Source organism: Mytilus galloprovincialis, chromosome 2 (genome assembly GCF_965363235.1).
Source record: "Mytilus galloprovincialis chromosome 2, xbMytGall1.hap1.1, whole genome shotgun sequence".
NCBI lineage: Eukaryota > Metazoa > Mollusca > Bivalvia > Mytilida > Mytilidae > Mytilus > Mytilus galloprovincialis.
The window spans coordinates 75,073,388-75,090,628 of NC_134839.1; the positions used below are offsets into that span (position 1 = coordinate 75,073,388).

Genomic DNA, 17,241 nt, shown 5'->3' on the forward strand with positions numbered 1-17,241 from the left:
ACATGATGCTGATTAACACCAAACACAGATATGATCAAGTTCGAATTTGGGCGACATCTAGAGAGATTGTCAAGAGATTTTGGCATGAACTATAAATTATATTTCGTCCTTTTTAGATCACCTGGTCAGAAGGGCAAAGTAAGCTATTCTCATCACTTGATGTCTGTCGTCATAGTTGACTTTTTACATTTTGAACTTCTGGAGAACCACTGAATGGAATGGAACCAAACATGGTATGACTGTTTCTTATGAGATGGTGACCAAATGATGCATTTTTAAGCCAATGTAGCACCCTATCGGAAATACAAATTTCTTCTTTTAAGAGGACCACTGAATGGAATGGAACCAAATATGGCATGAATGTTCCTTATGAGATGTTGACAAAGTTTTGTAACTTTGAAGCCGATTCATCTTCCAAGATGGCCTCTAGCAGGGTGACTTAGTTTAACATTTAACCCTATGGGAAATACATTCAAATGTCTTCTTCTAGAGAACAACTGGATGGAATGAAACCAAACATGACATAAATGTTCCTTATGAGTTGCTGACCCAAGTATTGTTATTTTTAAGCCAATCAATCATTAAAGCACCATAAGATGAACAGTATTTGTATGCCGCCGCTGTAGGTAAAGAGACATTACGTTTTACCCATGCTGTCTGTACATGCGTCCATTTTCTAACTTTAATTTGCCTCAACCAAATGTTTTAAATTTGTATACAATACTTGTGCTTATTACTACATAACATTGTTTAGTTTGAATTTTGGTGGTGTCACGTCAACAGTTAGAGTTGTGCCCCTTTACAAATGGAAAATTGCTTAATTTTTAGTTTCCGTTCTTTAATATAAAAATGTAGTATGATTGCCAATTAGACAACTCTCAACAAAAGACCATCTGACACAGAAATTAACAACTATAGGTCACCGTACAGCCTTCAACAATAAACAAAGCCAAAACTGCATAGTCCACTATAAAAGGCCCCCAAATGTCAAATGTAAAACTATTCAAACTAGAAAACTAACAGTCTAATTTATGTACAAACAAGAATGTGTCTAAAGTACATGGATGCTCCACGTACACTCGTTTTCTATGATCAGTTGACTGTGAAATTGGGGTATAATCTTTGACTCTAAAATTAGAAAGATCATATTATAGGGAACATGTGTACTAAGTTTCAAGTTGCTTGGACTTACTTTATCAAAAAACTACCTTGACCAAAAACTTTAACCTGACAGACAAGGGTGTTAAACATGTTAATGGGATCCCAACCCTCCCATAACCTTGGACAGTAGTGTGACAGTACAACATAAGAACAAACTTTAAAAATCAGTTGAAGAAGGCCCAACTCATCAGATGGATACAAATAGAAATACTACACAAACTTAAGTACTTGTATGCACTATTAACCAAATGCTCTGAAACTTGCACACAATGCTCAACACAAAATAAAATATAAACGGGGGCATCATCTGTGTCCAATGGACACATTCTTCATTTATTTAAAGTCGTAAGAAACCTCAAATAAAAAAAAAAAAATAATGCATATGTTTTTTTATAACTTAATGGATAGTTTTCATTATAAAACTTATGTACATACTTTTTTTCTGAAGAAAATTCTTTATTTTATTCATACTAAGAAGAAGAATACTTTATTTTAATTCCACCGACATATTTTCCGTATTCAAAGTGACCTCACGTGAGTTTGACCCATCTCTTAAAAATCCGGTGATCAATTTCCATGCTTTTTGTTGATTTTTTGTCGATTGTTGACAAACAGGTGAAAATCGTTTAACTTCGGCTTCAAATCACGAACTTTAATTACCTGCCATATTTTCACAACAACACTGACCGATTGAAAAAAAAAATTGACGATTATACGAAATTTACACGAAAAAAATGATAATTTCGTGCACAGAAGACTAAGTTTATGATGTTTGTATGCATTGGTTCAAGAATGGGAAGAACATTATTTTTCACCGGTCACTCTTTTCTTATGACTTGTATGCATTGGTTCAAGAATTGGAAGAACATTATTTTTCACCGGTCACTCGTTTCTTATGACTTAACATTATTTTTCACAGGTCACTCGTTTCTTATGACTTTAAAAGTCATAAGAAACGAGTGACCGGTGAAAAATAATGTTCTTCCAATTCTTGAACCAATGCATACTAACATCATAAACTTAGTCTTCTGTTCAATAATTTTTCATTTTTTTTTCGCATAGATTTCGTATAATCGTCATTTTTTTTTTCAATCGGTCAGTGTTGTTGTGAAAATATGGCAGGTAATTAAAGTTCGTGTTTTGAAGCCGAAGTTTAACGATTGTCACCTATTTGTCAACAATCAACAAAAAATTAACAAAAAAGCATGGAAACTGAGCACGTGTTTAACATGTAAATTCAGATAATAGTTTATTTTAAGGACATCCATGCGTATTGCGATCACCGGATTTTTACGAGTTGGGTCACACTGAGGTCACTTTGCATACGGAAAATATGTCGGGGGAATTGCTTCCTGGCAGGAAGCAATTAAAACAAAGTAAACTTCTTCTAAATATGAATAAATCAAAGAATTTTCTTCAGAAAAAAGTTTATGTACATAAGTTTAATAATGAAAACTATCCATTGAGTTATAAAAAAAACATATTTTTTTTTTTTTTTTTTTTTTTTTTTTTTTTTGAGGTTTCTTAATAAGCATTTTGTCATTTGCAAAATACTTGTACTTCATAGTCTATCATCATATCTCATCATTTTGATTTGATAATTTTGCTAGGAGTTATAGATCTTTGATCGATTTTTTTGCCTATTCTGGACTGTTAGACTTTCTAGATACTCTTTTGATTTATGAATATCTGATCATGTCTTATAGTATGGCCGCACAGTTGTGACCAGAACTAATTTTAAATATAATGAAACAAGAATGTGTTTAATAGTACACGGATGCCCCACTCGCACTAACTGTCATTTTCTATCTTCAGTGATCCGTGAAAATGAGGTATAAACTCTAAATTGGCATTACAATTGGTAGGGAACGTGTGTACATGTGATTAGACTTCAGCTCCTTCAAAAACTTTAACCTGAAGCGGGATAGACGGACGCACAGACCAAAAAACATAATGCCCCTCTACTTAATTTTTAGTGCATACACTTTCTTTTATACGATAAAAAAAAATCAGCTGAACTTGACGATTCACGCTATTTTTTCCAAAAATAACTATAACGATAATTATTTGAGACATCTGACAAATCACGGTAAAGTTTTAACCAATAATTTGACGCTAACGGTAGCCGAAAATGACCGTTTGATGACTGACGGTAAAGGGCATTACAACCCTCCTATCGTGGGTAGGGCAGAAAAAGATGTATTCAAAATGTAAATGAACCAATAAACATAAAATGCAACTTTCAAGTGGAACGAATTTACCATTAATACTTTTCCTGAATAGGAGGGGCACTGACTCACCTATTAGAGGGGGCCCAGTCATTCCCTGTATAACCAACAAAATATTCCCCACGAAAGGAGGGGCCGCTCCTGGTTCCGCCTATGGTGATAACTGCTTCAAACATAACTACAATGTTTCATGAAGATGTGAAAATATCGAAATTTTCCTTGTGCTTTCCAATTGGACAGCATTATTCTTTAAAAAAAACAATGTTTGTCCTATGGTTATAATGAATAAAAAGAATTAAAGGACCCATAAAAAGCATAAAATCAGATACAATTGGAATTTGTAATGTACTTTGAATATCTAGAGATGCCTCCCTTACACCTGGATTTGATTATTAGGGGACTTCAAGCCAAGTGGAAAAAATGATCAGTCCCATTAAGAAAAATTTGTATGATGGTCCATTATATCAAATTGCTACATTTTTATCAGTAAACCGAAAATCATATAAATTCTTACCAGTTAAAAGGAGCTACAAAACTGTTTACGTCAACTTAAATTATGGAGAGAAAAAACATTGCTTTCATCAATTTGTCCAAAAGTCGAAAAAGAAAGACTTAGCAACGACGGCATCCACATTTGTTAATGTATGTATAAAAAAAGATGTGGTGTGATTGCCAATGAGACACTCTTCACAACAGACCAAATGACGTAGACTTAACAACTATAGGTCATAGATAGCCTTCAATTTGCTTAGGTCAGTTTGAACTTAAAAGGGTACCGCTGATGACAGGTCAATGATATTTGGTATGCATTAGCACATGTTATTTCATAGAGTATTTGGCCCAACCCCCTGATCACGGTTCATTGACTTTGATACATACACATACTTATGTTAAAAAGTAACTCTAGTTTATTCTTTAGACACTTTCATAGGCGGATCCACTGCCGGGGAGGGGGCGAAAGGGGGAAAATATTTTATAGGGAATCACTGGAGCGGGGCCCCCCTTACGAAAAGTTCTGGATCCGCCACTGACTTTTAAGGGAATCACTAATGAAATGTCAATGGTATTTGGTATGTAGTTATATTCATAATAGTATTTGCAATTGTCGTTTCCAAGGAGGTTATTTGTCCCTACATACGTAATTGCTATCACATGTCGTTGGTTTCGTCGTCGTCACAGCGTCATCAAAGGCGCATTTAGTTTCAGGACAATACCTTTAGTTTAAATGAATGGATCTCTATGCAATTTTACCAGAAATCAATAAAATGTTACATCCTGAGGATAAAATAAGCATTTTTTTAATAATAATTTTGTTGCTTCCTTTTACGGTAGCGAAGAAGAAGTAATTTAACAAGAAACAAAAACAGTGTTCGGGGAGATTAACTCTTTCATAGGAAAGTGTTCGGTTAAGGGCATACGATACAGTTTTGATCCCGTATTTACAGTTTAATAAAAAGTTCCATATAGGCTATTTTTTGCCTCATTAAATTAAATATGTAAATAAAAATATACCTTCATGTGCTACTTTTTGAGTTAAATGAGGTCGAAATTTAGAAAATTCGGATTTGTGGTCGTATTTTTCCCTTCGAAAGAAAGACATATTTTTTTGGTTTTAAAAGATAAACACAAATTGTTTTTTGTTAAATAATTTGTAATTTCTGTATTTTAAATCTATCCTTAAAATTTGTGCATTTTTTATTTAAGGAATGACTGTAATATTTTTTCTGTCTATGAAGAAATAACATAACTTGAAAATTTGGTGCACAATGAATAACGCGCGTAGCGGGTTATTTAACAGTGTGCATCACATTTTTATGTTATTTCGAATAGACAGAAAAAATATTACAGTCATTTCTTATAATTTAATTCTAAATTCCATTTTAAACCATGAAAAAAAAAACGTTGATGACGTCACGTTCACATGACTAAATTATGTCTATGGGCTGATAACAAAATTTATCGGTCGTCCAACTGTCTTTATACTGCAATCAGCTATTTTACTATACAGATAAAGCTATACGTATAAACGTTAGCTTTATACGTCAATGACCTCAACTCACCTATAAGCCCCGCCTACTTACAACGTCACGTCACAACCATGACAACGTGTAGTAACAATGGTCAAACTTTTTATGAATTTAAACCTGTTATGTCTTCAAATTGGTAATTTATATACCATGTTTATATAAATTACCAATTTGAAGACATAACAAGTTTAAATTCATAAAAAGTTTGACCATTGTTACTTTTTTCAATTTTTTATCGATCTCAGTATAAAAACAATATACGTATAGTGTCTTGAAATATGAAAATTATTTGTATTCGGCACGAAACGGGAAAATGCTCGGTAGAACCTCGCATTTCCCCCGTTTCTAAGCTCATACAAATAAATTTCATATTTCAAGACACTATACATATATTGTCTAATTACATGTAAATCTTTACCAGAGTTGAATTTCCTCCAAAATGAAATCAATCTAGTTTTTTATGTTCAAGTTGATAGGATATCTCTTAATCACCTCATAAGTCATGTACGAGGGTGTGATGTTTTCAGAATTAGGAGATAACTGTATTGTATTTTTAATTAAGCTCCGACGGCATCAATTGGGGATTTGATGGTCGCAAATTAAGTTTACTGGCGACGCGTTAGCGGAGACAGTAAACGGGTATTTGCGACCATCAAATCCCCAATTGATGCCGTCGGAGCTTAAAATACATTATTGTTATCTCCATTCTAATGAAACTGACAGAAAACAACGTTAAAACATGTAATTAAAATCTGCAATATGTCGTCTGCGCTTGCGCGTACGTCCCATAACATCAATTGTCAATTGATGCCATGTAAAAAAGTGACGTTATCCAATCAAAATGAACGTCACAACGTTGTTGCATTAGAATTAATAATTACTAGAATACACCCGCGATATCGCGGGAATTTAGGACTTGGTTGAAAGTATGTATACTGGTGTAGGGAGAAATTTTGTAAAAAAATTTGTGTCTGGAGAATTTGAGTAAAAGAGTTCATGTCTGGAGAATTTCAGAAAAGGTACCAAAATTCAAAGGTACTTGGAAACAGTTTCAGCCCTCTTCCTTGTTTCCAAAGTCCGTTTTTTTTCTGTTAAATTTCATTATGTTCGCGTTTCTGTATACCTTGAACATACGTATCCTATAAATAAAGTGTATTTGCTATAAACTATCAATTTCAAGTTTCTTCTCATAGGCGATCAGTGCTATATTATAGAGAGAGTCTCTATCAACCCGCTAATTATTGTGCTGTTCCCGAGTACTCTTATAAAATTTATGTGCAAGTTTAAAACCGGAAGTCCTGTTTGACTTAAAAGCGAAATGGCAGGCATTTTAAGCTTTGTTGAAAGTATGTTATCTCTTTTAGGAAGAATTTGTGTAAAAGATTTTATATCTGGAGAATTTAAGAAATGATATCAAAAGTCATATAGGCACATGGAGACAGGACAATATTTTTAAGCCCTCTCTCTTTTTTTCAAAGTCTGTTATCATTTTGTCTTCTGTTATATTCCATTATTTTCGCATTTCTGTATATATGGTATGAACAGAGACATATAATACATTCTATGGCTCTGCTATGAACATACGTATATCCATATTATAAATATTAAAGTGTATTTAATTTTCTATTTACTATTAATTCTAAGTTTCTTCTCCATGGCGATCACTGCTATAAATATTATATAGAGTGTCTATATATTATATTAGTATTTTAATCATAGTATACAGTACATACAGATAAACGCAAAAGTAATTGTCCTGTCCCCGTCTGAGTACTTATAAAATTATGTGTAAGTTAAAACCGAGGTATAATAGTAGTGGTTCTTACGATATAAAAACCACGATATGGACAACACTCCGATTCGCTTATTTATTTTTCATTTTTGTTATCTATCGTACGCCATGATTTGGTTCTCAATGTTAAAACCGGTAGTCATGTCTGACATAAAAGTCGGTCTGATCACGGAATGAATATCTGGACGCCTTTTTTTTTTACGTTTTTCTCTCAAAATAACCCAAACTGAATAGTCATAAGAATGGATGACAAATGCGACTATGCATGGTACCTATAGGACACAGAGGCATGATGATCAATTTATTGTGGGAGGAAGAGAAGCGACACACAAAATGAGGTCTTCTCGTATAATAGTATAGATTTAAAAACTTTTGTTTTCAATTACGTCATTATTTTCCCGTACATATAAAAAAGCGTATGAAGACGATAGAGTCCTCGCAATTCCTTCTTTTTTGTTTTTGTTCCATGTTAAGATTTATTTTTATAGTAGCGAAATGAATTAAAGAATCAGGAATTCTGAAAAGGAAATATGACGCTTTTGATAAAACTTATATAAGATATAACTTCCCTTTTGTTTGTTACGTCGTTTGTTATGCTCCTGCAACTAAAAGTTGAGGTCACATTGCAATGTTTAATAACCCCTGTCGGTCCGTTCTCCAGTCTATCCGATTGCCCAATTATTGGTATATATAGTTATTCCAGTTTGAATGCTAGGCAATGATCACTTTGTTGACTGTTTGAACATATATTGAACGTGTGCATGAGGTCAGGCTTTTGATTTTTATTGATATCTGATCTTTTGGGAGATAGATTTTTATTGATATCTGATCTTTTGGGAGATAGTTGAACTTTGTCATTATTTGGAGTAATCACTTAAAAAAGAGGTGAATAGCGTTTCATGGTAAATCATCCTACAGTTTGAATGCTAGGAAGTATCACTTTACAGGCTGTTTGAACATACATGTATATGGAAAGTGTACATGTTGTCAGGTTTTTGATTTTTGTCGGGGCTTCGACTTAAATCGAAAAAGCGAGACATAGCGATCCTACATTCCGTCGTCGTCGTCGGTGGCGGCGTCCACAGATATTCACTCTGTGGTTAAAGTTTTTGAAATTTTAATAACTTTCTTAAACTACACTGGATTTCTACCAAACTTGGACAGAAGCTTGTTTATGATCAGACAATACAGTATCCAGAACATTTTGTAAAAATAAAATTCCTGTTTTCCGTATTTTACTTATAAATGGATTTAGTTTTTTTTTCTGCCGGGAAACATTACATTCACTCTTTGGTTCAAGTTTTTAAAATTTTATTAATAACTTTCTTAAAGGGGGTTCTTAAACTATCCTTGATTTTTACCAAATTTGCAGAATAGGTACAATGTAATGCACCGTAAATGTAAATCATATAAGCGTGATGGTAACCGGGTGCTTTACACACGTCTTGGTTCAACTAAAATGTATCGTATTTAAAATGTTTACTATGGATAAAAATCTATGTTTATAGGTCCTGTTAGTGTCATGGATGGATACCCCATATCCTTTGTTTTTCTAATGTAAATACTCTGTAGTTATAACCTAAATGAAACCAGATGCTCCACAGGGCGCAGCTTTATACGACCGCAGAGGTTGAACCCTGAACGGTTGGGGGCAAGTATGGACACAACATTCAAGTTGAATTCAGCTCTAAATTTGGATTGTGATTAAATAGTTGACACAGCATAGGTTTCTGACACAGAATGAATGTGGTCTAATGAACTTAAAATATTTTTTTGCCTTTGAGCAATTCACTATGCTGTTGAATATTAATCCTCTCAAAAAAATGTTTGAAGAATTTTTCTTTTTATTTATGAAATCTGAAATGAGAAAAATTTAATTTTTTCACATCCCCCTTTCCCTTTTTCCAAAACTGATCTCAATTCAAATTTCTAATGGAGTTTGCAACAATAACTACTCATTTAAATACATCATAAAATATTAAAATGTAAAATAAAGTGCTTGTTATCACTGAATGGTAAAGATTGTTTTAATTTATCAGTTGGTAGTAAAAGTAAATATACATTGTCTATTGTATAAAACAATGATTTAAGTTGATTCAACTACTATTCTGGACAAAGAAAGATAACTCCAATTGAAAATGTCTTGCTATTGCACAATACTGTGCAATTGAAAATATTTGCTATTGCACAATACTGTGCAATTGAAGATTTCTTGCTATTGCACAATACTGTGCAATTGAAGATTTCTTGCTATTGCTGAATACTGTGCAATTGAAAATTTCTTGCTATTGAACAATACTTAATATAATAATTTTGGATCCTGATTTGAACCAACTTGAAAACTGGGCCCATAATCAAAAATCTGAGTACATGTTTAGATTCAGCATATATCAAAAAAGCCCAAGAATTCAATTTTTGTTAAAATCAAACTTAGTTAATTTTGGACCCTTTGGACTTTAATGTAGACCAATTTGAAAACGGGACCAAAAATTAAGAATCTACATACACAGTTAGATTTGGCATATCAAAGAACCCCAATTATTCAATTTTTGATGAAATCAAACAAAGTTTAATTTTGGACCCCGATTTGGACCAACTTGAAAACTGGGCCAATAATCAAAAATCTAAGTACAGTTTTAGATTCAGCATATCAAAGAACCACAAGGTTTCAATTTTTGTTAAAATCAAACTAAGTTTAATTTTGGACCCTTTGGACCTTAATTTAGACCAATTTGAAAACGGGACCAAAAAATTAAGAATCTACATATACAGTTAGATTCGCCATATCAAAGAACCTCAATTATTCAATTTTTGATGAAATCAAACAAAGTTCAATTTTGGACCCTTTGGGCCCCTTATTCCTACACTGTTGGGACCAAAACTCCCAAAATCAATCTGTGGTCATAAACCTTGTGTTAAAATTTCATAGATTTCTACTTACTTTTACTAAAGTTAGAGTTCGAAAACTAAAAGTATTCGGACGACGACGACGACGACGACGACGCCAACGTGATACCAATATACGACCAAATTTTTTCAATTTTTGCGGTCGTATAAAAAATCACAGGAATGAATTTATAAGTATATGATCAGCGTCGAGTTTATTTACCCACTTAGACATTCACAGACGTCTAATAGAAATCGGATTATGCTCTCTACACGAATGTAACGTGTAAAATTCCTTTCTTTATGTGTATAAATACAACAGTGCACAATTTAAAAGTCTTATACATCAATACACTCATGACCCTTAGAGTCATGAACAAGAGGTTACCGTAATTATCGACTTGATATTAACAAGTTTGTGTTTTACCATGTTTACCGTAGTGAAAGTGAGTAATTATTTATCCTAATTATAGTGAGAAAGGAAATGGTGGACAACATCCATGTTAAGCGTATTTATTGATTCGATGGAACGCTTTAAGATGTTGTGTGGATCCTTTTATACACAGTGTTTGGTAGGATTCTGCCTGCTGATCATATTGCCATATTTTCATATAGGTAAGAATCTCCACAAGCAGTCACACTTTTTTTTAATTTTCTGTTATAAACAAATCTAAAGGCTATTTATAGCAGACGCATATATCAACGCATAGCATTTCAATTATTGACCGACTATGCAAGTTTGGTTATTTAAATAGAATCAGTAAAAAGATATAGCTGGAGGACAAGTATAACAGACCACACAATATTCACAATAAATATACATATTGTCTCTGATTTATATAGTCCACTTGAACATGTTGAAGCAAGTTGTAAATTGTATATTTGTGTGAGACAGTTGGTTTCATATTACAATTTAAAAAGAAAAGAAAAGAAGAAAATAAGAAATATCAACAATGTTAATCAAACATACTTTAAATTTAGATTGTTTCTGTCATATATGATATAGTACCTTGTGTAAGGCGTTTTTAGAATGTGTATTTTTGTGTTTAACGAATGTATGTTCATGTAAATACAAAACCGACAAATAGGAAACAAACAGCTTATACACTGAATCATTTGTTGACGACATTTAAGTGTTTTTGTTTTCACCGTAAGTGTTTAGTCAATTGGTTTTGTAAATAAATGAGATTACAAAAAAGTAACCATGCTTATTATCATGAATATTTTTTTCATTTTTCAAACAAATTTAGATTAATAATCTAAACAACCAGTGGCGGATCCAGAAATTTTCATAAGTTGGGGCCCACTGACTGACCTAAGAGGGGGGCCGCTCCAGTCACGCTTCAGTGATTCCCTATATAAGCAACCAATTTTTTTCCCAAAAAGGGGGGCCCGGGCCCCCTGGGCCCCCTCTAAATCCGCCTATTAAGTATGCTCATTGAAATTCCCGGAAGTAAACATAATGTGGTAGGACAATTGTTGAAGAATATTTAGGAACTTTACAAAAAAATGCATATGCAAAGGAACATGCATGAAAATGTAAAAAATATATGACGTTCCTTGTGGAAGCAAGTGTTACCTTAGGCCAAAGTAACACAAAAGGATTCACGGATATAAAATCAAACAAATATTCAATTTCAATTGTTCACTTATTCACTTTATCCATCTTATTGTAATAATAACAATTTGTATAACTAATAATGAGGATTTTGATAAATATTTGTTTGAATTTAACCCATATGATCCCAAAACATGTATGGTCAGCTGGACCGTACGCGTATACTCATACGGTCCGACCGTACGCGTATGGTCGGACCGTACGAGTATACGTATACGGTCCGGACCGTACGCGTACGGTCCAAATACTCATACGGTCTGGAACATTTACATAGTAGTCCTTTTCTGCCGGTTTACTACACAAACCAAGGAAACCATTGTTCGAGCAGTCGCTATCATATACAAAATATTGAAACAAACACATGAAGTCATTTGTAACTAAAAAGCTACCCGAGCTATTGAAAGGCGCAACAGTTTGCGTCCGTTTTTGTAAACTTTTTTCCAGATGCTACCCTCAGATGCTACTCTTTGAAACTTCTTTACCACTTTGACCCACACTTGTATAATTTCGTATAACTGCCTAGGTTTAGCTAGTTATCAAAATAATATACTAGCTAGGTAGAAACTACGAACAGAAAAAATTATCAGCAATACAAGAGTTACGATTTTAGTAATATGTTATAAGGCGAATTGAGGCGTGGAAGATTTTAATTGTGTGATTTTCCAGTTTCGTCATGTTTAAAAGTGATTTTCGTTGGACAAAGCGGCATAACTCCGATCTCTTAATTGGTAAAAACTGTATCATGGTATTTTACTTTTCTTAGTTACCGGTACCCAATAGAGAAGAAATGATTTAAAAATGAAAATAAAATCGATATTATTATGATATTCAAAATCTTTGTGAAGGAGATGAACCTCTAGAGCTGAATGATAAAGTTGTAATAACCATGAGTTTTTTTGTATGCAGAATGCTATTTATTAAGACCATTTTACTATTCCTTTTGAAACCTTTTCAATTTTATTTGGAATACCTAAGTATTTCACCTCATCCTGTAGACAAAACTCAAATTAAGGCATTTTTACCTAGTCAAATGGTTGAATTTACAGTGATAGTTTCTTATAAGTTGGCTATATAATAATTTAAATCTTGAACACTTTTGTCGAAAAAACCCATTTGAAACGAATATATAATTACATACGACGTTCAGAACGTTCATGAACAAAATAACACTGTTTTGTACTTTGTCTTTTTTGGTTTGAACACTGTCAGCCTGGGTAAAATGTATCTGTCTTTTTTTAGGAATTCTTTATTCGAAACTATGGGTTCCAGACAAAAAGCCAGTATCACATGATGACTGTACTTGTAGTTGCTGGGATACTATTTTTAAAGGTTTGTTAAATGAAGTATTATACCAACCAGATCTTGTAATAGGTACTTACAACTAATCATTTGGTAAACTGGAAGTGAATGAGCTAAAATGTCCTTATTTGTTTAAGAATATGCAAGTGTTTGATAAACTGGAAATTGATTTTAAAATAATGGAAACAAAGATACCATTTAGGGGAGAATAATCAAAATCATAAGTTCGATACAGATAGACGACAAAAACACATAATTTCAGTTCAAACATACGGCCCAAAAAATGCAACGAAGAGACAAACTATTTAACGTTACACAGAAAACTACAGAAAAAAAGATTGAACAAAGAACCCTACAAAAACCGGAATAATCCCGATGTCGCTCATGCAAGTAGGAATGATATTTAGACATATCACAGTAGAGGAAGTGACTTTGGGCATATCACAGTAGAGTCAGTGACTTTGGGCATATCACAGTAGAGGAAGTGACTTTGGACATATCACAGTAGAGGAAGTGACTTTGGGCATATCACAGTAGAGGAAGTAACTTTTGGCATATCACAGTAGAGGAAGTGACTTGGGCATATCACAGTAGAGGAAGTATGAATGATATTTAGGCATATCGCAGTAGAGGAAGTGACTTTGGGCATATCACAGTAGAGGAAGTGACTTTATAGTAGGAATGATATTTAGGCATATCACAGTAGAGGAAGTGACTGTATATAGTAGGAATGATACATGTATTTGGCATATCACAGTAGAGGAAGTGACTTTATAGTAGAAATGATGTTTAGGCATATCACAGTAGAGGAAGTGACTTTATAGTAGGAATGATATTTAGGCATATTACAGTGGAGGAAGTGACTTTATAGTAGGAATGATATTTGGCATATCACAGTAGAGGAAGTGACTTTGGTTTAGAAAAGTGGAACATATCCGTGACATATAGATACGCTCAACCAAACCTGATGGTGTCCGGAAAACAAAAACTGAAAAACTACGAGATAACCTATGTGACATGGAATTTATTTTGTTTCAGTATGCATACAATTTATATTTATAACATTTTCCCTTCTTTTTTGTTAGTTCCGCCAAATTGTTCTATTTTTGCGTATCCTCAAATCATTTTTGAAATTATTAGTTTATAGTGACTTGTATCTTACATTGCTGTAAGTGCAGAAACCTTAATGTATTTCTTATGCTTATTTCTTTTTCTTTGTCGTCACTTTTCAAAACTAAGTTGTGGTCCACAGGAGCACGGGTATTTCTCAGTATTTTCAATAGCAAGAGAGCACAAACATTCCAAAATAAGACCCTAAGCTCCTCAGATAAATCGTTTTATAAAACTCGATTCAATTTCTAGTTTATTTTAAAATCACCCAGAATATGGATGAAATATTTGACGCTGGACATTATAGCATCGATCATAAGTCAACCAATAATATATTATTTCACGCGAACTTGCAAAATAACGTCAGGGTCAGTTATCATAGGACGACCTTGAACCAAAAGTATATATGAAAAGCCTTTATAAATGTTCCCTATCAAAACAATCTTTACCTTTTTTTTTATGTTATTCTATTAAGTTTATACAAGTTTGTATTCAAAAGTATTTCCTTTCTGTATACAGTTGATTAAGAATGAACTAAAAGATGCATTTGTTTATTTTAGGTTCGTATGAAAGCCAAATGCGAGTTGGATATAAACACATGTATTTCAATGCCACTAAACAAACTTTCATGATGTGGACGATAACAATGGCGGCAGTTTTAGGATTTTATGAGGTGGTAAAACACTTGTTGCGGTTACATGTGGAAGGAAATCTCAGATATTCAATGTTATTTTTATTGTTGTTGGATATTCATCCGCATTATTATTCTTGGTGGGGATACCTGAACTATTTTAATGACGATTTCTATTCTCAGTTCGTTCACCAGTTGTTTTTTACAGTGACTGAACTGATATCTTCGGTGATAGTTGTGCGTATGTGCTCTAGTAACAATTCCATAACTCCGCACCAATTAATAGGAGTATTGTCTATCAACATTGTGCATATACTTATAGGTGGTTTAGATCAGTTCTTTAAACAGTTGCTGTTTATGGATGGTCAAACATTTCAAAGAATGAGAAATCTTGGATTTATTATACCTGACCTCTTTCATATTATAATACCTATTTTAGCATATAAAAAGTCGCGTAGTCTTACATGTTGCAAACTATTAACGAGGAAGGAATCTATCTGCTTAACATGCTTAACAATTGCTTTATTTTTGCTTGGCAAATCTATATTGAAATGATGGTCCAGAACTAGTATAGACTCCAGGGACAATATGCTTTTAACAGATATGCAAAATACTCATGAGTATATTTTAAAAGAATGGATTATTGATGTTGTTATGATATTGTAATTATTGTATTTATTTATGTTGGCCTGATTTGTGTTGTGTGGCCTAATAGTTATTTACAGAATAATCTTAGAACTGTGCAGTTTAGAAATCTCTGGAACAATTACAGAATGATTGGAACTTTCCAGAATGATCCTAATAAAAGATGCGTTATATAAACTTCTACATTTTACTAGAAACTTCTATTGTAACTTTCTAGAATGTTCCATTATAGACTGTTCTAGAATCTTCCATGAAAACTATATATATACAGACACTAAAGTTAAACGATCACTCTTGAATTTGGACTTAGACATCGATAGACATTTATATTCATAGCATTTGGATTGACACTTTTATTCTACAAACAACATCATATTGAATTGTGACCGTAATATTCAGATTGGATTCCGAAAGATATCCGGATACAGACAAAGATAAAAGATTGGACTCATATTTTGACAGTTAAGTTGACAGTAATATTTGTGTAATACTTCTTGTAAACTTTTGTATAATAAATATTGTTAAATTTTATTATTGATTTGTGTCTTTTGTTGGCTACAATTTAAAGGCGATTTCTGGCCGTAACAGAAATTGGGGGCTCGTCCGGGATACTGAAAATATATTTTTCAAAATTTATTCAGTATTTTTATAAGAACTAGCCAACAAAATTCTACAAAATGGCATTTGATGCCGGTAAATTTTTGAAAACGCCAGACCTGGAGAGTTTTGATAATTTAAAGAAAGAGGAATTAGTGTTGCTTGCTAAACATCTCAAATTAGTTTTTAAAGTATCTATGAGAAAACAAATTATAAAAAATTTGGTTATAGACAAATTAGTTGACGCAGAAATTTTAGGTGAAGAGGCTCTTGAACTTAAGGTCGAAAATGTTGATGCCTTTAAATTAAAACAGCTTGAATTAGAACATGAATTTAAATTAAAACAAGCAGAACTGGAAATGAAGGAAAGGTTAGAAATGGAAAAGAAAGAAAAAGAAGATGAATTTAAATTAAAAGAATTGGAAATGAAGGAAAGGTTGGAGATGGAGAAAAAACAAGATGAACTTAAAATAAAACAAGATGAACTTAAATTAAAACAGGCAGAACTTGAAATGAGGGAAAGGCTAGAGATGGAAAAAATAAAAATTGAAATTGGCAAAGAAGAAAATAACACTAAAGTCCAGTCGAAATCAGATTATTTTGATGCAGCAAAAAATATACGTTTGGTTCCCAAATTTTGTGAAAAAACAGTCGATAAATATTTTCCACAGTTTGAGAAAATTGCTAATAATTTGAAATGGCCAATGCCGTATTGGACTACGATGCTACAAAGTGTTTTTGAGGGTAAGGCCGCTGAAATATACTCTGCACTTCCATCAGAAAAAAGTTCTGATTATGACACGGTAAAACAGGAAGTTTTGAAAGCTTATGAGCTAGTACCAGAAGCATATAGACAGAAATTTAGATCTTATAAAAAGTTTGATTCGCAAACCTATGTGGAATTTGCTCGGGAAAAAGAAGATCTATTTGATAAATGGCTTACTTCAAAGAAAACAGATAACAATTTTGATAACCTAAGACAATTGATGTTATTAGAAGAGTTCAAACAATGTGTTCATTTAGACTTAAAAACACATTTAGACGACAAAACTGTTGGGACAATACATGATGCAGCTGTAATTTCAGATAATTATACCCTTTCACATAAAAGAAGTTTCAAGGGTCAAAATGTTAATAATTCAAGTGGAAATTACAAATATCAAAGCACTGAGCGTACTGATAGTAAGCCTGTTGCACAGAATAAGAGTCAGTCCAGTTTTAATATGTCTAGTCCAAAATTTGATACT

The 17,241-nt window shown here is 32.9% G+C and overlaps 1 protein-coding gene across 1 annotated transcript; it reads left to right on the top strand.

Moving 5' to 3' along the window:
• Positions 1-10,351: 10,351 nt before the first annotated feature.
• On the top strand, positions 10,352-15,432 carry LOC143064394 (uncharacterized). Its single transcript, XM_076237197.1, has 3 exons — positions 10,352-10,709; positions 12,952-13,041; positions 14,682-15,432. The coding sequence occupies exons 1-3, from the start codon at positions 10,595-10,597 to the stop codon at positions 15,305-15,307; spliced, it is 831 nt and encodes a 276-aa protein (XP_076093312.1). The 5' UTR covers positions 10,352-10,594; the 3' UTR covers positions 15,308-15,432.
• The last annotated feature ends 1,809 nt before the right edge of the window (positions 15,433-17,241 follow it).

Excerpts from the sequence above, each read along its gene's own strand:
- LOC143064394 (XM_076237197.1), top strand. The coding sequence starts at position 10,595 with ATGTTAAGCGTATTTATTGATTCGATGGAACGCTTTAAGATGTTGTGT. Across the intron at positions 10,710-12,951 it reads ATTGCCATATTTTCATATAG|GAATTCTTTATTCGAAACTA; the intron begins GTAAGAATCTCC and ends GTCTTTTTTTAG. Across the intron at positions 13,042-14,681 it reads CTGGGATACTATTTTTAAAG|GTTCGTATGAAAGCCAAATG; the intron begins GTTTGTTAAATG and ends TGTTTATTTTAG.